The following is a 23,620-nucleotide window of genomic DNA, read 5'->3' on the forward strand; positions in this document are numbered from 1 at the left end:
ACTCAAAACCCAACAATGCAGTTATCAATAACTATGTAATAATAAAAATAACGTTAAATCAAAACACGAGATTTAAAAACAAGAACAGGATAAAGCAAGCATACTATAATATATACAGGATCTGTTCCAATACCATATTTACAAATGTGCAGGGATATTGGATCTATAGAGGTATATATGTATAAGGTGACAAGCCATCAGGATATGATAGACAGAGTAGCAGCATGTTATATGATTGTGTGTGGGGGTGTGTTTAGAATCAGTATAAATGTATGTGCATATGTGTTTGTGAGCAAATGATGGAGTGAGTGTTTGTGTGCAGTAGTGTGTAGGGCCCTGTAAGTGTGCAGAGACAACTAAATTCAGTCTGTGTAGCCATTTAGTTAGCGGTCTTATGGCATGGGAATAGAAGCTGTTCAGGAGCCTGTTGGTGTCAGACTTTATGCACTGGTACTGCTGGCCGTGCGGAAGCAGAGAAAACAAATAGTCTATGGTTGGAGTCTTTAATGATTTTCCGGGCCTTCCTTTCACACCACCTGATATAGAGTTCCTGGATAGCAGGGAGTATGGCCCGTGTTATGTACTAGGCTGTCCGTACCACCCTCTGTAACACCATGCAATCTAGGCCGGTGCTATTGGCATACCAAGCAGTGATGCAGCCAGTCAAGATGCTCTCACTGTTACAGCTGTAGAACTTTGAGGATTTGAGTGTCCATGACAAACCTTCTCAACCTTCTGAGGGGCAAGAGGCCCTGACGTGCCTTCTTCGAGAGTCTGCGCGGACAATTTTAAGCACTGAGGAACTTGAAGCTTTCGACCCACTCCACTGCAATTCCGTCGATGTGGATGGGAGTGTGCTCGTCCCCCCTCCGTGTCCCATAGTCCGCGATCAGCTTCTTGGTCTCACTGACATTGAGGGAGAAGTTGCTCCGGCCCCTCACTGCCAGGTTTCTGAACTCCTCCTTGTAGGCCGTCTCATTGTCACCAGTGATCAGGCTTACCCCCTTCGTGTCTCAAACTTGGTGTTAGTTGTGGGTGAACAGGGAGTACAGGAAGGGACTAAGCACACACCCCTGTGGGGCCCCCCGTGTTGAGGGACAGCAAGGCAGAGGTGACCCCACCTGGGGTCAGCCCATCAGCCCTCAGGGTCCTAAGCTTGGTGACGAGCTTAAAGGGACAATGGTGCTGAACGCTGAGCTGCAGTCAATGAACATAGGTACTTGTCTTATCTAGGTGGCTCAGGGCAGTGTGGGTGTGAGACTCTAACCTGTCACTAATTGTGTTTCACAAACTCGGTCCCACGTTTTGTTTTTTGCCCTAGCACTACACAGCAGATTCAAATAATCAAAGCTTAAATTAGTTCATTATTTGAATCAGCCTTGTAGTGTTAGGGCAAAAACACAAATTTGCACCACCTGAGGTCCCCAGGAGAGTTTGGGAAACACTGCTAATAGCTCATTCACTTCACATGGAGCCAAGAAATCACAAGACAACAATAGTTTGGATAAATTTCAGTGCAAATGATCAAGTTTCACGGTTGTCCATTAGCGGAAAAACTGCTTATACTTGCCTGTCAACAACATGCATGTCCTAAAAGGCTCACATGATGCAATCAGACCTGTAGTAGGCCTGTCACTGCCTTTACAAAATAATATATTGTGCTCATAAATCTCAAAAACAGGTTAAATAAAAATTTTTTGCTAAAAAACAAGTAAATCTTAGAAAAACAGGTGAAATAAATATATTTTATTATTTTCATTGTCATCATAATTATTAACACATCAAAGTGCCAACAGACTGACAGTCTCTCCCAACCCTTTTCCATCAAGATGTCTCCTCTCTTCAGCATTCATTTAGAGGAGCCAATAGGCCTTAGCCTGGTCCCAGATCTGTTCTTGTTTACTCCACTGCTATGACATGGAATTAGTATGGTGGCACAGACAGACTGGCACTCAGGCTAAAACCAATGGGCCTCCCGCCACCATTGAACCTCTCCTCAGGATCCAACCATGCATAAAATCTCCCATTTAAAAATAAAAATATATATTAAAAAAATGATGCATACCACTGATATACAGTTCTGATAAAAACAGGCTTATTGGTCACAAACCAAATGGAATTATAAACATGGCTTCTTTTACAATACACAGAAAACAAATGTGTGGGATATAAGTGTAATCTTTCTTTTTAAAAAGGGGCACATTATTTTTCTTCAACTATATATTTTTTTACAGTCCGAATGCGCAAGGCATTTTGGGCACCCCCAAGTGTCATTTGAGCACAAATTGCAGTACACACAGTCAAGCACACACACACACACACACACACACACACACGAGAGAAGTGCTTACAGCACCCTGGAGTGTCAGCAGTTGCTTATAAAATAACATATTGGTATAGTTTGTCTGTACCTTGTTGGTTTTCTAGAAGAAGCAGGGGAATACCATGTGGTTCCTTATCATATGTATCTCAGTTCACTGCCTTTTACTTTAAGTCTTTCCCGAATCCCAAACCCACCTGTCCAATCCTCTCAGATCTACACAAGTAAGGAGCAGGGGTTTTGGGATTCAGGCCTCATCTACCATACACTACTATCACTAACTAACAGTCCCTCGGTGTGAAATTAAAAACCAAATGAAGGACAGCCACCAAGTCTGTGTTCAGAGTAGACTTCTCATTTCAACAGGGGAGTGTTAATCCACAATGGTGAATGAGGCCACCTGGTGGTGAGAATGAAACATTACATTCCTGACTAAGATCCTTGTGCAACACAACCACAGACATTCACATACAACATTCACACACATTCACACACATCCACTCACACCCACAGAAGCAAAAGTATTACAATCAGTGTAAAAAATCTGAAGTCTTTAAAAAATGTGCAAAAAAGGTCATCGCTAACAGAAACAACACAAGACAGTCTATGCTCAACAGAGTAGAAGTCCGTCGTCCAATGAGTAACCTTGAAGAAGCGAGCGGTAGAGAACGCATTATGTACCAGTTTTAAATAGTGCATATGGCGTCACTATTTCTGTTGACAGTTGATCTCAGCGAGTCCAGTGCCAATGGAAATGTTCAGTTTCATTTTTACAGGCAATGCAGGAGGATAAGGAAGGGGTCTAGCTTCTTGGGGACCAGCTTAGCCGATAACACGCACGGTCGCTATTTTGCTTCTCAGACTAAAAGAATGACAATTATTTTTCTTAACCAGCACTCCTTCAGCGGGCGAGAGAGACCGGATTTAGTACCTATGGCTGAGGGGGAGTTAATGCCTAGGGGATGGGAGAAATGCTTGATCATATTTCAGGCTAGTTGATCAGTAGGTTTACTGAACTCCTCACACAAAAGAGCTTGTGTTTCCATACCGTGAGTACCTATGGGTTAGCTTACAGAAAATGACAACAACAACACCACCCCCTGGAGTCAAATAGACAGCCACTTCCATCACTAATTTAAAAAAGGACGAGGTCGTCATCCAATACCTATCCTTCTGCATCTAGAAAATAAGGGTCAAATATATCTGACATTCACTGTGCAAAGCAGCACAAAACAGGTAGCACTGCTGTGATTTTAGATAAGTCTACTTGTTAGTAATGTTGAGGTATGGCTGAGTACAGCACTGAAACCAGGGATTGACTTCTGGAAAAAAAAATCTGAGTATTCTCATGCAAACCATTTCAGGTACTCGAGTACTCACATGCAAGTACAAAACAGGGCTTCTGGCAAAACCATCTTGCGGTATGCTATCAATTGCTTCAATTCATGTTTTTTTTTAAATGAGATATTTGCAGTGCACTTGACACACTCCAAACAATAAAACACATATTAGAGTTTGAAATGTTGTCATTTGAACCTGCTAAATAGTTGCATTTGCAAATTTCCAATACAAATCGAGAATCGAGTAGTCGAGCCCATCCCCAACTGAAACATACTGAAAACTGCTCTGGTGTGTGTGCGCATGCTAAAGGAGTGTTTGAGAGGAGCAGCATGTGAGACATGACACAGCACATACTACTACAACATACCAGTACTTTATTTCGTAAGGCATTGTAGGGCAAGAGGGCACAATAGTACCAGATGGTGTCCAACACTGTGGAGTATAACTGAGTATTCACCAGTACTGTCGAGTATTGATATTGGCATAATTGCAGAGCTTTTTGCTGAGTACTGTTCAGTGCAGTAGTATCTTAGTCAAGATGTAAACTGGCTAACATAGTGCTTCAGCACAAAGTAGTACCTGATATTAACATACAGTATGCCTACAACTGAGTAACAAGCATCCTAATTGGCTAGCGGTTCTCCACTCTTCCGGTTTTAAAATGCCATAATGTACCTTTGACCAATCAACTAAGGCCTGCCTAAACTTTAGGCAATCAACTGGCCTCGTAGTACCACACGGCCAATCACAGAGTTCAGATGCATTTCTGTTAAGAACTGAAGCACCAAACCCATTATGATGAGCACTCTAGGTTTCTGCTTTGGTGTGTCTCGATTGTATCTGATCTGGGGTCAGTAAGAGACCTATGACCCCTGGTGAGGAGAAGGCAGAGAACAGTGCCACAACACTTGGATATGATCCGCACCGTAAATAGGCTGGTACTCGTCTGATGCATACCGAAAACGTTTCAACTAGACATGTTCCTACACTGCTAAAAAAGGCACAAGGCAAAGAACAAAAGGCTGGGAGGGGATTTGACAACAGACCCTGACAGACAGGCGACCTGACTGACACAGCAGAGGAACAGACGGACACTCACAACTGTCGCGGGACAGACTGAAGTAAAGCGAGGGATCCTAGCAACAAAAGCATTTTTTCAGCATCGAGAGAATGTCTACAGTATAAGTAAGAAGAATCGTTGAGTTCTGGGTGCTCTACATGGACTGTGAATGTGCAAGTGAGGGGGGAGCAACGTAGGCAGCAGTGTTACAGGAAGCGTGGGGGGTGTTCTCCTCACCCGGTGTTCTGGTTGTGGATTCGATAGCAGCGTGCTATGGGTTTTCAGCTGTACATTCTGGGTCGAGTCAGGACCACACTAGGGGTGCGTTCAGCAGGACACAACGTTATGCAACGCTTAGATCGATATAGCATGTAGAACAAACCTTCCCCCAAGATATGTAGAATAAGGAATCGTTTCGGCTCTAGTCATGCCACCTCTATCTGCAATGTGTTCCACAACGTTTGCCTACTAAATGTGGCCCAGATTATCATGATCATCACCTCAAATCTCCACTAAGGTCCAGATCAGAAACACAGACGTGGATTCAGTGAGCTAAGCACAGAGTGACCGAGTCCCACTCCACAATCAAAAAGCAGGAGATATTAATCATAAAAACATTTTCAAAAAAGGTTATTTTGTCATCTTGGTTGAGCAACTTACCATATTTCTGAAATTAAGGTGCAACTTTTTCTCTAAATGAGTTCTTTCATTAATTCCTCCTTGCCAGTCTCCTAAAAACAGAGACGCAGGAGTTGTAGTCCCCACCGCTACCCACCTCATCCAATCACCAGATGGATACCTCCCACCAAGTCCTCTCTGGTCCAATGGGGGCTTTCTGTCTGGAGCTGGGAGGGTGGAGTCAGGGGGAGTCAGAGGCAGCGAATCATCTAAGGACATCTCTGGCAGTTCAGGGGTCAGGGGGAAGGTGCTAGTGAACAAAGATGTGCCTCAGAAGGTCGTCGGCCGAGGGCCTCAGCTTGGACTCCACGAAGATGCGCTTGAGGAAGTCACGGCCATGGTCGGAGACGTGGGCGGGCAGCGAGGGGTTGGTGGGCTGGGTGGCGATCTTAAAGATGGCCGCCATGGCCTCGAACTCAGCCCAGGGGGGCCGCTGGGTAAGCATCTCCACCACCGTGCAACCCACACTCCTGGAGAGGACACCACTGACATTAGCCAACATCATCATCATCATTCTCCTCATCAACAGTTGACATGACATCCCACCAGAGGCAGCTGGTGGGAGGAGCTATAGGAGGACAGGCTCATTGTAATGGCTGGAATGGAATCAATGGAATGGTACCAAACATATTGATACTCTGCTCCATTAATTCCATTCCAGACATTAAAATGAGCTCGTCCTCCTATAGCTCCTCCCACCAGCCTCCCACTCAACACATCAAGATCGTTATTGGTTCTCATCTCACCAAGATTTACATGACAGTGGCTGTTACACTCATCTACCATAATCTCCTTTCCAGATCCCCTCTCCTTTCTGACCACTAATTTAAAGAGACTTAATTGAAAATCATATGAAACATCTTAAAGGTGCAGTGCAATTAAACTAGATTTTCATGTTCTGTTATGATATTTCCACACTATGAGGTCAAAATAACAGTCTGAAATTGTACAAATTATAATGAGCTTTTGGTGTAAGAGCGGTTTGAAAAAATGCCTGGAATTTCAGCCTGTTCAGGTGGGATGGAACTTTTAGCCCACATGACAATGGGATCTGATTATAATAGACCAATGACTGGTCATTTGGGTAAGGGGGTGGGCTCTAGACCATCCTATTAGCTAATCACAGGTGTGTATCCAAATATCTTCAAAATGTGTGTTCCCTAACGCCCACACGATCAGACAGAGCAAGGCGAAGGGACGCTCAGGGAAATACATGATAAAATAAAATGTATGAGTTATTTTCATTACATTTTAGCCATACAGTGATTTTATTTTTTAAATACAAAGACTGCATGTGGGCTTTAAGTCTCAGCCCATGGTTTGAAAGAGGAGACAAGGAGGTGGAAACTACTTTGCTGGTAAGTCTGCCTCAGTAATAATCAGTCTTACCAGATATCAGCCTTCCTGCCATAGCCCTCTCCACTGATCACCTCTGGGCTCATCCAGTAGGGAGTACCAGTCACTGACTTGATCCCTGTTCCTGACAGACAGATGGTCTGTAGCCGCCTGCTCGCCCCAAAGTCCCCCAGCTTCACGTTTCCCACAGAGTCCCGCAGAATGTTGGCCCCTGGAAAAAGAGGGAGGGACAAGAAGAGGTAAGGAGGTGGTGTAGGTACATTCTCTCATAAGAAACATTACCCAGAAGGCACTGCTTGAGTTACAGCAATGTTCCCCTCAATACCCATCAACATTCTGTCATAAGCACTACATGAACCAGAATATGGGCCCAGCACTCTCATTCATGATAATGGTCCTTCCTATCGGAATCAGCAACATTTTACTCCAATATTCCATCCATTTATCCCCTTCTCCTTCTGTACCTTTGATGTCTCTGTGGACGATCATGTTGCTGTGGAGGTAGGACACTCCCTCCAGGATCTGATGGGTGTACCTACGCGTCACGTTTTCCGTCAAGGCCCCGTACGACTTCAGCTGGTCTTTGATGGAGCCCTGGGGACAGAGGGTGACCATATGGGAGTTAAAGCAACCGGCGGATCCGTTCCAGGTCATTGTTACTGCAACAGCGCCGTGCCGGTCATCTGTGAAACTTCACTGAAACAAATACAACCTGGAACACAGCCGACATCGCCACACTGGTGGACGGAGACAGGATTGAGTTGGTCTAAGTTCAGTTATTCAACCGTATACACACACACTTACCCCGGGCATGTACTCCATAAAGATGGACAGAGTTCTCTCGTTGGAGTCTCGTAGACAGCCATAGTACTGGACGATCCGTTCATGGCACAGGTTCTTCAGTAACTGGATCTCACACTCCAGGGCACTTACCTCCTGCAGATAGACAAGATATCTTGAGTGCACAGTGTACACAACTCTCGACCACACACAATCTCTGTTCCACTCACCTTGCTAGTCTCGGGACTCTCTGGGTCAAACTGGACCTGTTTAACAGCCAGCTCTCTGCCCGTGTCTGCATCGTAGCACAGGAAGACCCGGCCAAACGCACCCTGACCCAGCAGCTTACCTAGCCGCCAGTTCGTAGGGGCACGTGGAGCTGGGGACACATGGGGGAAATCAATCAGGTCATTTGTGTGCGCTTCCAAGAAATACGTTTGTTGCAAAGTGCTTAGCAGCTAACTGGCCAGACCAGCTATCCTTCCACCTTAACTTTCTTCCATTCTTCCACCCCCACATAAGCATTCTTCTCTCCATTCTCAATCCGTCCTTTTTCTCCCACCCCTCCCTATTCTCTCCCCCAGCCAGCTCTACTCACAACGGCTGGGTGGGCTGATGTCCATAACGGAGAGGGTGGGGTTGGGTTCGATGTCGCTGCCCCTGCGTCTGCGACCCCCGGGCTCCTCCAGGTCTGGGGTGAATATGCTGCTGCCACTGCTGGTGCTGGGAGACTGCTCTGTGGGGCTGAAACTGACCGGGGAATGGAAGCCGTGGACCTGGGTCCGCCGCGCTCGAGGGAACGTCTTTCGCCCTGCAGGGGTGGATGGGAGAGGGAGAATGAAGGTAAACAACAATAGTTTCCTGTAATACTCTAAAAATAAAGAATCGGACTCGGGACACCCGGATTTAAGGTTGAATTGAATAGGACTTTTGTTTTAGAGAGGGTCTGTTTTTTTTTTTTGGTCCCTCACCATCACTGTAGTCCTGAAGGCCAAAGGAAATGTGGTATCGCCTTGGGTAAGTGCCCCCTTTCCCCGACTTCTCAAACACTGGAATATCATACTCTGGGTAAACTTGGTGGTTGTCTGGGTAGCTCTGTGCCCGGGGCATACGTGACTTAGGATAGTTATCACTGCAAGGAAATACAGGAGGAATACATGCTTTAAAAACAGTTTGATTCAGAAGATGAGGTGTTGAAGGTTACCACAATGCATGCTGGCTATGTGGTTCTCAGTTGGATGTTCACGACTCACCTGTCCAGTGGGCTGTCCAGTGATGGACAACTCCCTGATGCAGAGTTCTCTGGACTGCTCATTGACAGAGGGTCCAGCATCTAGAAAGGAGAGATTGAGTTTGTGACTTCTGTTATTTGTCATACTCTGAACATGTTAATAAAAATGTTCATAACAGTGGTAATGAAGGCCAGTTACGAGTAGGCGAGAGTGTTGGGACCAGGCCTTAGTATGACTGTTCCTAATCTGGGCCCCTGTCTCCATCTGTCCCCAGTCTCAGAGGTGAGGTCATAGAGATAGATGACTCATCTTTGTATCTGTGCCATTATGGCATCTGTGAGAGCATGGGCATCGCCATTGAGGCCATCTCCATTTTAAAGTAGTCCATTTTCGTCTTTTGTGTATAAAAAAAAGAAGAAGAGTGAAGCTGATATTTGTGATTTACCACCAACTGCAGTGCTGGAGTCCTGGACAAAATCGTGTGTCACTCATTTATTACAGCCCCTAGATGGCGGTGACGTAGCTTAAAAGCCATTTACAAACCATAGGCAACCCAATTTGAAGAAGAAGACGCTCTGATTGGCTGATCGCCCAACCCATAGGAATACCCCAAACAGTTGACTACTTTAAAAAATGGTGGAAGTCCTAAAAGGCAATGTCAATGCTAAAACAGGTTAGATGGATAAAGAGTCCTCTATCCATCTCTATAGGTGAGGTTACCTGGTCCATGCTTTCTGGAATGAACTCTCCCTCGCTGTTAATGCTGGTGAAGGAGCCGTTTCTGGCCACCTGCTGGAGGGCATCGGGAATGTAGCCTGGAGGGGGAGAGCTGCGGTCCCCGGAGTGGGACCCTGGATGAAAGACAATTACACACATTTCTAGCTGAAGACTTACTACTAGACTGACTGGTGGTGAAAGACGATGTGTTTTGGATGCGTCTAATGTCATGAAGCAAATGGATTTGGAGAAAGAAATGGAAAGTATTTACTAGAAGGACAATTTCGCAGATGAATTAATGAATTACACACACACACACACACACACACTTGTCATTGAAAACACCACAGAGTTGATGACCCACCTATCAAAGCCAGCATGCTTTTATTGTCTGTGGCCCTGAAGCGGGTGTTGTCCAGGTCTTCGTGTGGGGGCAGCAGGTCCATGCTGGACGTGGAGGTCTGAGAGGAGAAATTAAACACCATCCATCCATATCAAAACAGTTTTACTATACAACCGTTTCTTTTACAGAATAAAACAATGCTTTTATGTCAGCTTAAACAAAGGTCTTAAGATGATTCATTCAAGTAAATACTCAAGAAAGTGTGCTGAACATAGTGAGCTGTTGATGGGTCAATCAGCCAGTACAGTAGTATGCTATGGATTGTGTGCGATTCCCTACAGTCACTGTGCTGTGATCTGGTCTAGGCCCATATCCACCAAGCCTCTCAGAGTAGAAGTAATGATCTAGGATCTGTCCGCGTAATCTTATTCATTATTATCCAAAAGGCTCAACTGATCCTAGATCAGCACTCCCAACTCTGTGGTCCTAACCTGAGAGGAGGCCTGGAGCACCAGGAGGATCTTCAGGCTCTTCATGTGGACGCTGCGATCCAGCAGCTCCACGGCCTTGTCCAGGTCATCCTGAGTGGTCAGAGGAATCACCAGCTGGGAGGGAGGAGGGGAGAGAACCACAGAGAGGGAAACAGACAGGTCGGATTAGAAGAAGAGGAAGAAACGAGAGCAAAACGGCAGGAAAGAGAAGGAAGTGAAAGAGAAGTGGAAGGTATATTGGTAGTTTCTCTCAGAACAATAAATTATCTCGCTCATACATGATGAGGATTTTGGCTTTTGGTGCTTATTTGACTGCCAGAAACCAACACTGTGACTTGGGGCTGGGCTATATGGCCCAAATATCATATCACGGTATTTACAAAATATTGGACGGCATGACAGTATTTTATGTTATGAATAATAAGTTCTAAATTTGCTTTATGACCCTATAGTGGCAACACATACATCCTAAGTGACTTCAATGTGTCTTTCTCCAATCTGATGGTGTTATAGTGTTCAATTCAACCAAATATCATTTCCTGCATTTTAATCCATTTCTGCATTTCTTGCACTCATTTGAGATCTCCACACTGTCACGTAGGGCTGCACAATATGGGCAAACAATCTAGGCTTTATTTTAAACCAAATGTTGCAAAACAAAAAACATTTCTCATAAGAAACTAGTTCCCTGGTATACAGAAAATAGCCAAGCTCTGAAGCACCTTCCAGAAAATTGGAATGGAAATGGCGCCACACCAAACTGGAAGTCTTCCAACTAGCTTGGAAAGACAGTACCGTGCAGTATCGAAGAGCCCTCACTGCTGCTCCACCAAACTGGAAGTCTTCCAACTAGCTTGGAAAGACAGTACCGTGCAGTATCAAAGAGCCCTCACTGCTGCTCCACCAAACTGGAAGTCTTCCAACTAGCTTGGAAAGACAGTACCGTGCAGTATCAAAGAGCCCTCACTGCTGCTCCACCAAACTGGAAGTCTTCCAACTAGCTTGGAAAGACAGTACCGTGCAGTATCGAAGAGCCCTCACTGCTGCTCGATCATCCTATTTTGCCAACTTAATTGAGGAAAATCCTAAATGTATTTTTGATACTGTCGCAAAGCTAACTAAAAAGCAGCATTCCCCAAGTGAGGACGGCTTTCAGTTCAGCAGTGATAAATTCCTGAACTTCTTAAGAGGAAAAGATCATGATCATTAGAAAGCAAATTACGGACCCCTCTTTAAATCTGCGTATTCCTCCAAAGCTCAGTTGTCCTGAGTCTGCACAACTCTGCCAGGACCTAGGATCAAGGGAGACACCCAGTTTTTTTAATACTCTATCCCCTGACACATTGATGAAAATATTCATGGCCTCTAAACCTTCAAGCTGCATACTGGACTCTATTCAAACTAAACTACTGAAAGAGCTGCTTCCTGTGCTTGGCCCTCCTATGTTGAACATAATAAACGGCTCTCTATCCACCGGATGTGTAACAAACTCACTAAAAGTGACAGTAATAAAGCCTCTCTTGAAAAAGCCAAATCTTGACCCAGAAAATATTTTAAAAACTATCAGCCTATATCGAATCTCCCATTCCTCTCAACATTTTTAGAAAAAGCTGTTGCGCAGCAACTCACTGCCTTCTTGAAGACAAACAATGTATACAAAACGCTTCAGTCTGGTTTTAGACCCCATCATAGCACTGAGACTGCACTTGTGAAGGTAGTAAATTACCTTTTAATGGCGTCAAACCAAGGCTCTGCATCTGTCCTCGTGCTCCTAGACCTTAGTGCTGCTTTTGATGCCATCGATCACCACATTCTTTTGGAGAGATTAGAAACCCAAATTGGTCTACACGGACAAGTTCTGGCCTGGTCTCTGTGGATGGTTTGTCCTCTATTGTTTTCACTATATATTTTACCTCTTGGTGATGTCATTCAGAAACATAATGTTACTTTTCACTGCTATGCGGACGACACACAGCTGTACTTTTCAATGAAACATGGTGAAGCCCCAAAATCACACGCCCTGGAAGCCTGTGTTTCAGACATAAGGAAGTGGATGGCGGAAAATGTTCTACTTTTAAACCCGGACAAAACAGAGATGCTAGTTCTAGGTCCCAACTGTGAAGGACCTCTGCGTTACTCTGGACCCTGATCTCTCTTTTGACGAACATATCAAGACTGTTTCAAGGACAGCTTTTTTCCCTCTATGTAACATTGCAAACATGTATCAATGCTTTTGTCACTTCTAGATTAGACTACTGCAATGCTCTACTTTCCGGCTACCCGGATAAAGCACTAAATAAACTTCAGTTAGTGCTAAACACGGTTGCTAGAATCCTGACTAGAACCAAAAATTGTTATCATATTACTCCAGTGATAGCCTCTCTACACTGGCTTCCTGTTAAGGCTAGGCCTGATTTCAAGGTTTTACTGCTAACCTACAAAGCATTACATGGGCTTGCGTCTACCTATCTTTCTGATTTGGTCCTGCCGTACATACCTACACGTACGCTACGGACACAAGACGCAGGCCTCCTTACTGTCCCTAGAATTTCTAAGCAAACAGCTGGAGGCAGGGCTTTCTCCTATAGAGCTCCATTTTTATGGAATGGTCTGCCTACCCATGTGAGAGACGCAGACTCGGTCTCAACCTTTAAGTCTTTATTGAAGACTCATCTCTTCAGTAGGTCCTATGATTGAGTGTAGTCTGGCCCAGGAGTGTGAAGGTGAACGGAAAGGCACTGGAGCAACGAACCGCCCTTGATGTCTCTGCCTCGCCGGTTCCCCTCTCTCCACTGGGATTCTCTGCCTCTAACCCTATTACAGGGGTTGAGTCACTGGCTTACTGGTGCTCTTCCATGCCGTCCCTAGGAGGGGTGCGTCATTGATGTGATCTTCCTGTTCGGGTTGGCACCCCCCCCCCTCTCTCCTGGGTTGTGCCGTGGGGGAGATCTTCGTGGGCTGTACTCGGCTTTGTCTCATGATGGTAAGTTGGTGGTTGAAGACATTCCTCTAGTGGTGTGGGGGCTGTGCTTTGGAAAAGCGGGTGGGGTTATATCCTGCCTGTTGGGCCCTGTCCGGGGATAACGTCAGATAGGGCCACAGTGTATCCCGAACCCTCCTGTCTCAGCCTCCAGTATTTATGCTGCAATAGTTTGTGTCGGGGGGCTAGGATAAGTCTGTTATATCTAGAGTATTTCTCATGTCTTATCTGGTGGCCTGTGTTAATTTAAGTATGCTCTCTCTAATTCTCTGTTCTTTCTCTCTCTCGGAGGAGGAGGACCTGAGCCCTAGGACCATGCTTCAGGACTACCTGGCCTGATGACTCCTTGCTGTACCCAGTCCACCTGGTCGTGCTGCTGCTCCAGTTTCAACTGTTCTGCCTGTGGCTATGGAACCCTGACCTGTTCACCGGATGTGTTACCTGTCCCAGACCTTCTGTTTTCAACTCTCTGGAGACAGCAGAAGCGGTAGAGATACTCTGAATGATCGGCTATGAAAAGCCAACTGACATTTACTCCTGAGGTGCTGACCTGGTGCACCCTCTACAACCACTGTGATTATTATTATTTGACCCTGCTGGTCATCTATGAACATTTAAACATCTTGGCCATGTTCAGTTATAATCTCCACCCGGCACAACCAGAAGAGGACTGGCCACCTCTCATAGCCTGGTTCCTCCCTAGGTTTCTTCCTAGGTTCTGGCCTTTCTAGGGAGATTTTCCTAGCCACCGTGCTTCTACACCTGCATTGCTTGGTGTTTGGAGTTTTAGGCTGGGTGTCTGTACAGCACTTTGTGACAGCAGCTGATGTAATTAGGGCTTTATAAATACATTTGATTGAATTGTGATCCGATTTGCAATTTAAAGCCAAACAATTGTGTGAACTGTTGATATCATGGACATATAATGGTCATTCATATGTTATAGTTAGAATATAATAGTGGGCACTTTGAATATAGTGTTGTTTGACATGACAAAATGCCAAGGAGAAGTTATTGTGACAGGGTAGGAACCTAAGTGTTTTCTAGGGGACCCTATAATCTTTGGCTACATTGAATGTTCTCTCTTAGCTACTTCACATAGCTAACATTCATGCTTTGGGTCCCCCCCTTTATTTTAGAAGATACTATTGCACAAACATGCTGATTTAGGTCTACACCATCACTGGTATTATCAGGCTGTTCAGCTAGTTACGTTTGCTCTTACTCAGTACATTTATTAGCTAGCTAGCCAGCTAACTAGCCATTAGCGACAAACAAGATTTAGGCCCAACTTCCTAAGGAAAGACAAACTAGCTGTTTGCAGATGTAAGAAACACAAACTAATAGTGTCATTATAGAACGCTAGTGGATTTATATTAAGAAGCAAAGTGAAAACATCATAGCTGTCATCAACATCATTGTAGCATCTGCTGCACTGACCATGCAGACAGAACGCAAGTGTCTCAAGGTTTACTGTATTATTGTATTTTATTATTACTATGAAACAAACAAAGTACACATGCTTGTGGTTGAGGAACAACAAAAGCGCTCCTTCAGGGGCAGAGGCAGGGGCTAGGTCTGAGTGGAAAGCGCCATGGTGAGAGATGACTCAAGTAGCAACGTAAACAATAACAATGGACGTTACACACGGCGTATCACAAACCAAATATTCAAATACCGTTATAGAAGGTCAAGTTGAAACCCAAACTAGTCTGTACATCAATACCGGTCTTTTGTCAAAAATACGGTATACAGCCCAGCCCCACTGTGACTTGGTGATGATGTTATCGTGATATGTACCTCATTGTTGGTGTAATGCAGGTCCATGGCCTGACCGAAGGCCACTTTGGCTTTGTTCCCCAGGTCATCAAGCCTGACTGGGCGAAAGAACTGCAGGATCCTCTTCTCCCCTTTGTACTCAAACTTCACTCGCACATCGTTCTGTATAAACACACACACACATACACACATACACTGAGAGATCAGCATTCATGAGAGGAAACGGGATGAGGAAGAGAAATGCCATTTATTGTATTGAGAGTATTCTCTGATCAGTGACAAGTTGAGAAGTGGACAGACCTGATTTTTGGGTGAAGAGGCCTTGGGTTTGCCCAGGTCAGATAGGGTCATGGCAGGGCGGCTAGAGCGGTGCAGTTCGGCCAGGTCCTGCATTATAGAGTTCAGCGCCTCCTGTTCGTCTGTTTGGGGCAGATCGAAAGCTCAGAACAGAAAACACAGAATAGAAGCCATAGAACAGAGAGTATTGCAAAGCATTCCCAGGGCACCTTAGATGATCAGATATGGCCTAATGTCATGACAGTTCAGATGTATTACAACTGCGTCTATGTGTTGGGAGGAAGTGTACATACTCATCTTGACACGTTGATTCACCCAGGAGTCCAGGATAGAGGATTCTCCCATCAAAGGGGGTCCTTTCTCCTGTAAAATCTGAGTATTGCACACCAACAGAATTAGTCACTCACTAGCAAGCCGATTCAACCAAGAATCAGACTGCATTGCTAGCTAAATATAGTTTACATTGGGTCGTGCCATTTGATTTCATTAACTTTTTGACCGCGTCACCTTTTTCATTTGAATTAAATATATATACACTGCTCAAAAAAAAAGGAAACAGTAAAATAACACATCCTAGATCTGAATGAATGAAATATTCTTATTAAATACTTTTTTCTTTACATAGTTGAATGTGCTGACAACAAAATCACACAACAATTATCAATGGAAATCAAATTTATCAACCCATGGAGGTCTGGATTTGGAGTCCAAACCACACTACAGGCTGATCCAACTTTGATGTAATGTCCTTAAAACAAGTCAAAATGAGGCTCAGTAGTGTGTGTGGCCTCCACGTGCCTGTGCCTCCACGTGCCTGTATGACCTCCCTACAAAGCCTGGGCATGCTCCTGACCATTGGTGGATGGAGCGAGACATGATGTCCCAGATGTGCTCAATTGGATTCAGGTCTGGGGAACGGGCAGGCCAGTCCATAGCATCAATGCCTTCCTCTTGCAGGAACTGCTGACACACTCCAGCCACATGAGGTCTAGCATTGTCTTGCATTAGGAGGAACCCAGGGCCAACCGCACCAGCATATTGTCTCACAAGGGGTCTGAGTATCTCATCTCGGTACCTAATGGCAGTCAGGCTACCTCTGGCAAGCACATGGAAGGCTGTGCAGCCCCCCCAAAGAAATGCCACCCCACACCATGACTGACCCACCACCAAACCGGTCATGCTGGAGGATGTTGCAGGCAGCAGAACGTTCTCCACGGGGTCTCCAGACTGTCACATGTGCTCAGTGTGAACCTGCTTTCACCTGTGAAGAGCACAGGGCGCCAGTGGCGAATTTGCCAATCTTGGTGTTCTCTGGCAAATGCCAAACGTCCTGCACGGTGTTGGCCTGTAAGCACAACCCCCACCTGTGGACGTCGGGCCCTCATACCACCCTCATGGAGTCTGTTTCTGACCGTTTGAGCAGACACATGCACATTTGTGGCCTGCTGGAGGTCTTTTGCAGGGCTCTGGCAGTGCTCCTCCTGCTCCTCCTTGCACAAAGGCGGAGGTAGCGATCCTGCTGCTGGGTTGTTGCCCTCCTACGGCCTCCTCCACGTCACCTGATGTACTGGCCTGTCTCCTAGTAGCGCCTCCATGCTCTGGGCACTACGCTGACAGACACAGCAAACCTTCTTGCCACAGCTCGCATTGATGTGCCATCCTGGATGAGCTGCACTACCTGAGCCACTTGTGTGGGTTGTAGACTCCGTCTCATGCTACCACAAGAGTGAAAGACAACCAGCATTCAAAAGTGACCAAAACATCAGCCAGGAAGCATAGGAACTGGCTCATCCAGGAGCCAGTTATTTTAGTGTTCCCTTTATTTTTTTTGAGCAGTGTATATTTGCCCATGGTAGAAGTGGTCAGAAAGTAATTTTTTGGACCCGAATGCCGAAACATTTAGGAGATAGAGGTGCTTAATAGTTGCTCCTACCCTCTACTTTTTTGAACATTTTGTTAAAAATCGCGCAACATTTCAGCGCCCTGCTACTCATGCCAGGAATATAGTACGTTCATATGGTTAGAATGTGTGTATAGGAAACCCTCGGACGTTTTTAAAACTGGTTAAATCACGACTGTGGCTATTACATAACGTGCGTTACATCGGAAAGCGCAGGAAAACCTGATCACAGAAAATGGAAATAAATATCCTTGCGCCACTTCCAGCAATTGTTAACAGTGAGCCGAATTAGATAAGACCGAGCATTCAACTCCCACAGCATCCCCATGCAGTCGAGTATCTTGTGAATTTAATCCTCTTTGATTCTTGGTTGAACCGAAAGAGGGGCACGACGTACCTCCGGTCTCCGCCCAGATCATTCCGGAAGAGCTCTCTCCTGAAATTTTTTCCAAGACGACAGCTAATGATATGTACATCGCCTACGGATGATTTTTATCGCTTATTAACGTTTACTAATACCTAAAGTAGCATTACAAACGTATTTCGAAGTGTTTTGTGAAAGTTTATCGTCTACTTTTTGAATTTTAAAAATGACGTTACGTTGTGAAATCGCTGTTTTTTTCGTTTATCACACAGTCTACATATAACGATATCTTGGCTTTATATGGCCCGATTTAATCGAAATAAAGACCCAATAGTGTTTATGGGACATCTAGGAGTGCCAACAAAGAAGATGGTGAAAGGTAATGACTGTTTTCTATTTTATTGTGCGGTTTGTGTAACGCCGAAATGCTAATTATTTTGTTTACGTCCCCTGCTGTGCTTTTCTGTTGTAGTGTATTGGTGCATGCTATCAGATAATAGCTTCTCATGCTGTCGCCGAAAAGCATTTTAAAAATCTGACTTGTTACCTGGATTCACAACGAGTGTAGCTTTAATTTGATACCCTGCATGTGTATTTTAATGAACTTTTGAGTTTTAACTAATACTATTAGCATTTAGCGTAGCGCATTTGCATTTCCAGAGCTCTAGTTGGGACGCAAGCGTCCCAGGTAGAGGTAAGAGGTTAAAGATGACCCATTTTGCACACCCCCACCCTACCATGAGACATCCATGTCTTCATCACCGGAAAAGATAAACAGTTCAGTTTGATATACATTTTAAAGCTTACAAACAGGGTTGTCAAACTACTTTAATAATATTTTAACGTCAATTATCTAAAAACTCTTATTTTACACCCTATTTTACATCTTCTGTGATGCTTGTGTTGTGCCGGCCATCGGTTGAGACACAGACATTGAGGCTCTTGAATACAGGGTGAGTATGATAAATGTACTAAAATGGGAATAACATTTCCATGTTCAAAACTGGTAGCGCAAAGATGATTGAATTGTCCACACATCAATTTTTTTTTACTTTAATGGAAATATAATTTGTTGTAAATTATACTGTCAGTCCTCCTTAGGAAACCTATTGAAATCACAGAAATATAGATAATAGAACCAACATTCCCATTTAAGTTGACATTCGACAGTGGGTGGACCAGCTGCCATCGTTGTGGTAGTAAATGGAAGTAAAAATGTTATTTCAATTTAAAATGCCAATGATGCACCAGTTATATTGCAGTGGTCTGAAGGGGTCTGAAATATATATCTATGATTGACATGACACTAAACCTGTATTCAAGAGTATGCTGTGTAACATGCAACAATTTAATATACTGACCAAAAATATAAACACAACATGTAAAGAGTTGGTTACATGTTTCATGAACTGAAATAAAATATCCCAGAACTGCTCCATACGCACAAACAACATTTCTCTCAAATGCACAAATTTGTTTACATCCTTGTTAGTGAGCATTTCTCCTTTGCCAAGATAATCCATCCACCTGACAAGTGTGGCATATCATGCAGTTATGCCACAACACAATGCCACAGATTTCTCAAATTTTGAAGGAGCGTGCAATTGGCATGCTGACTGCAGGAATGTCAACCAGAGCTGGTACCAGAGAATTGAATGTTCATTTCTCTACCATAAGCCCCTTCAAATGTCATTTTAGAGAATTTGGCAGTACGTCCAACCAGCCTCACAACTGCACACCACGTGCCACGTGTAATCACACCAGCCCAGGACCTCCACATCCAGCTTCTTCAACTGCAGGATCATCTGAGACCGGCCATCAGGACTTGCTGATGAAACTGGGGAGTATCTGTCTAATTCTGATTGGCTGGGCCTGTCTCCACAGTGGGTGGGCCTGGCTAACAAGTGGGTGGACCCATCTTAAAAAAAGAAGTGGGCCTCAGGATCTCGTAGAGGTATTTTTGTGCATTCAAATTGCCAATCGATCAAATGCAATTGTGTTCGTTGTCCGTAGCTTATACTTGCCCCATACCATAACCCCACCATACTGACATCAGCAAATCACTCACCCACACGACACCATACACATGGTCTGAGGTTGTGAGGCCGGTTGGACATACTGCCAAATTCTCTAAATCAATGTTGGAGGCGGCTTATGGTAGAGAAATTAACATTCCATTCTCTGCCAACAAATGTTGAATAAAATTATATTTGATCCTTCAGCTGGTCAAAATATCCACACGAAAGTATTATTAAACAGACATCAAAACGTGGGTCTGTGTGTGTGGCAATCAAAATGTGTTTGCTTATGACCGAAGGCATGTGCACAAGACAGAAGTACATGCACGCACTCATACCAACAGGTCTTTACATGGTTTTGCATGTGGCAGGTTATAGAAATGTCTACTTCAGTAAGTTAGGTAAACAATACTTTCCTGTTGATATTTTAACAAACATGTTAAGCAGCTGAAGGACCAACCGCACAGACAACCGGTAGAGTAAGTTCAAATATAATTTTATTCAACATTCTGGCCTGTAAGGAAAATGTCCACAATTTTGCTGTACTTTGTTTCAGACTGTATACCAATCATTTGTATCAAAGTCTGATTTATTAGGCAATGTAGGGCGGGGTGTGCAATTTCACGATAACAGTGTGACAGACTTTTTCACATTCAAATGTCAAACAAAAAACAATATTTGCAAAGCTAAACTAACCATAGAACTTAATGCACAATGACTACTTTCAATTTCCACTTCACATTTTACAAAAAAACACATTTACTTGAAGAACAGTGCAGGTGTAAACTTTGGTAACAGAGTGAAGGTTTGTGCCATCATTCTGTTACTTTGCATCTGCACTGTTCTTTAAGTGAATGTGTTTTTATAAATTGTTAAGTGGAAATTGTTTCTGAGTCTGACAAATCTGAGTCTCAGCGTCACTGTTACCGTGTAGTTTGCCCGTGTGCAAAATTGGTTCAATTTGAACACCCCTCTACCTACTAAAATGTTTTAGCTTTCTGACCACCTCTGCCATTGGCAAATATTTAAAGTGTCATTCAAACCAAATGGGGTGCGGTCAAAAAGTGATTGAAATCAAATGGAACGAACCCATATGAGGCTATCGTTCAAGCTAGTTAGCAATGCACGCTTATCTAGCTAATTGAGCTAACATTCGGATCTATGACTATGGTCAATATCTCTCTAAACACTTCGATCCAAATCAACATGAGACACCCTCATTTGCTAGCTGCACAGCTAACCAGTCAGTTCATGACAGAAGTTGACAGCTAGCTAACGTGTTAGTTGGTTATCGACGGTGACATGCATCTGTGCTAGCAAACTGATATTATCTGATTACAATCAACCATTTGCAAAAGACAGCTAACGTTAGATTACATCGCCTGACCGGGAAGTTGTCGAGTTAGCTGGTTAACGTTAGCTAGCTAAATGTTTTCCACGATTAACTTGCTTGCTACCGGTACGTAGCTAGTTAGCTACGTGACGTGGGCCACACACATCGTGCAAATCAATTCGTCAAGTACTTTCCTTCTGTAAATTGTAACGGTTAACTAAAATGTTTCTAATTCACCTGGGTGGATTCTGTATCTTCACTTCCTCATCCACAGGGCCAGCGACAAGAGCCCCGGCCCCGCGGATAGCGGTCTTTGAGAAAGCAGAAGTTTAGAGTCCGCTTCGAACTTTACTTGAGTCCAAGGCCCAGAGTTTCAGGCCAAGATATCACTAACGCTTGTGTTGTGCAAGACGTTCTTCGACGTGAAAACTGACAATGGCGACGTGCACAAATTAAAACAAGCATTTGATTATCTATCCGTTGACGATAACTTAATCCACACTTCTGTTTGATTTGTAAACCTAGCTACATGAAAACGGTTCTACCAACACAGCTCAGCTGCAATCTTCCCCCAATAATAACAGCAAGCCTAGTTGGAAGAGTCCAACCACAACACAAGTTTGTTGATGTCAGAGAAATGTGTGTGTGCGTGCTTCTGGTTTCGTCATCAGAATATGTGGTCGTTCGATTTGGCTGTCAGATTAATAACACAGACAGAAGAGGTAACCTAGAAAAAGAAAAATAGTTATAAATATATTTGTTAATAACTTACACTCCGAGTCCTGCACTTTATAGTTAAAATATTCATACAATAATTGTAGAAATCTCACATTATTCCGTTTTGATTCAAAATAGGTCAGAATGCATTGCTATGCACCTCCAATCTCACTATGTGCATTGCTATGCACTTCCAATCTCACTATGTGCATTGCTATGCACTTCCAATCTCAATCTTCCAACGTTTTTGCAATTTAACCCTGGCATTCACACTTGGGCAATACAATTTAGCTACAGTACTTAAATCATGTGAAATGTATGTAATTGTTTTTACTCCAACATTTCAAATTCCAGGTTGCTTCTTCAGTGCCACTAAGTCTCCTGCTGGCGAATAGTTAGTGATGCAATGGCCAAAGCACAAAATTAAAATGACTCTTATTTAGAAAAACAAACTATTCCCTTTCTGTGGAAACATAGGCAGGACTACTTCTGTGGGAGAGGTATGATTACGAGGATGAGTGGGGTCATACGAGATCGGGATCTCCCTGTGCTGAAAAGTGGGTAGACTGTTGCAATGAGAGACATGGAGAAGGCAGAGATGTTAGCTCAGACATTTGTGAAGGTGCACAGCTCAAATAATCTAACGGAAGAGGGACAGCGTTGGAAAGAGAGGGTCAGAGGAGATGTGTTACATCATGGGAAAAGAATTGGACCTTTACAATAAGGTGTGGCAGGACGGAATACGGAAACCAAGGAAAGACCCTATTAATCCATCATGTTATAGACTGATAGCGTTGACAGCTCATGTCTGTAAACTTACGGAAAGGAGGATAACAGAAAGGCTGACGTACTTCCTGGAGAGCAGAGGCCAATGTTATCAGATTCAGGAAAGGCAGGGGAACGATGCATCCTGTATTGGGTCTAGTCAGTCATACGGAAGGCACAGGCAAATAAGGCGGTGGTGGTAGCCATTTTCTTTGATTCAGAGAAGGCCTATGATATGATGGGGAAGGGGGGCCTGCTTATCAAACTGGATAGCATGGGGGTTGGAGGAAGGGTTTTTAACTGGATAAAGGACTTCCTTTTTGGATGATCAGTACAAGTGAGAGTGGGTAGCTGTATGTCAGAAAGCTATGAGGTAGATAATGGTACCCCCCCAGGGAAGTGTGATTAGTATTTTGTTGTTCTCCGTTATGATTGGTGAATTATTCTCCAGGTGAGATCAGATATTGGGAGGTGATTGTTTGCGGATGACCAGGCGCTGTGGAAGAGAGGAAGAAAAATTCCACATACAACTGAGAGAGTTCAAGAAGCAATCAGAGAAGTTGAGCAGTGGTCCCTCGGGTGGGGCTTCAAGTTCTCCGTTGAGAAAACACAGACTGGGTTTCCTACTAGACGGAATGTTCGGGCGGAAGTGTAGCTGAAGCTCTACGGGAGGAAGCTGGAGACGGTGGAAGTGTTTAGGTTCCTGAAGGTCTGATTTGACACTCAAATGACATGGGCGGAACATATTAACACAGTAGTTAGCAAAGGAAATAAAATACTGAATGTGATGCATTGCCTGTCAGGAATGGAGTGGGGGGGGTCGGGTAGAATGGCATTAAAAACGTTATATACAGCCCTATCAAGGTTATCACTGGACTATGGTAGTGTAGCATATGAATCAGCAGCTCTGACATCTTTAAAAAAGCTAGACGTAATCCAGGCTCAAGCTCTAAGAATACATTGTGGAGCAGTCAGGACCTCCCCCGGTGGCAGCCACATTGCTTGTCCTAATATTGATACATTTCTTAACTCCATTCTTTTACTTTAGATTTGTGTGCATTGTTGTGACTTGTTAGATATTACTGCACTGTTGGAACTAGGAACACAAGCATTTCGCTACACACGCAATAACGCCTGCTAAATATGTGT

At 44.1% G+C, this 23,620-nt stretch overlaps 1 protein-coding gene across 1 annotated transcript; it reads right to left on the bottom strand.

Moving 5' to 3' along the window:
- Positions 1-1,731: 1,731 nt before the first annotated feature.
- Positions 1,732-21,621, bottom strand: LOC115133479 (mitogen-activated protein kinase kinase kinase 2-like). Its single transcript, XM_029666743.2, has 15 exons — positions 21,227-21,621; positions 15,668-15,746; positions 15,378-15,496; positions 15,099-15,239; positions 10,319-10,432; positions 9,849-9,945; positions 9,488-9,618; positions 8,789-8,868; positions 8,507-8,667; positions 8,134-8,346; positions 7,766-7,914; positions 7,560-7,691; positions 7,220-7,349; positions 6,789-6,966; positions 1,732-5,869 (listed from the first exon to the last, which is right to left on the bottom strand). Exons 2-15 carry the CDS (start codon positions 15,717-15,719, stop codon positions 5,650-5,652), a joined length of 1,917 nt encoding a protein of 638 aa, XP_029522603.1. The 5' UTR covers positions 15,720-15,746; positions 21,227-21,621; the 3' UTR covers positions 1,732-5,649.
- Between the last annotated feature and the right edge of the window lie 1,999 nt (positions 21,622-23,620).

This window comes from Oncorhynchus nerka, linkage group LG2 (assembly GCF_034236695.1).
Source record: "Oncorhynchus nerka isolate Pitt River linkage group LG2, Oner_Uvic_2.0, whole genome shotgun sequence".
Lineage (NCBI taxonomy): Eukaryota > Metazoa > Chordata > Actinopteri > Salmoniformes > Salmonidae > Oncorhynchus > Oncorhynchus nerka.

Coding starts and splice junctions, on each gene's coding strand:
- LOC115133479 (XM_029666743.2), bottom strand. CDS start 15,719: ATGGGAGAATCCTCTATCCTGGACTCCTGGGTGAATCAACGTGTCAAG. Junction 9,619..9,848: donor AAGCATGCTGGCTTTGATAG/GTGGGTCATCAA, acceptor TCTTTCATCCAG/GGTCCCACTCCGGGGACCGC. Junction 8,869..9,487: donor TTCCAGAAAGCATGGACCAG/GTAACCTCACCT, acceptor TCTCCTTTCTAG/ATGCTGGACCCTCTGTCAAT.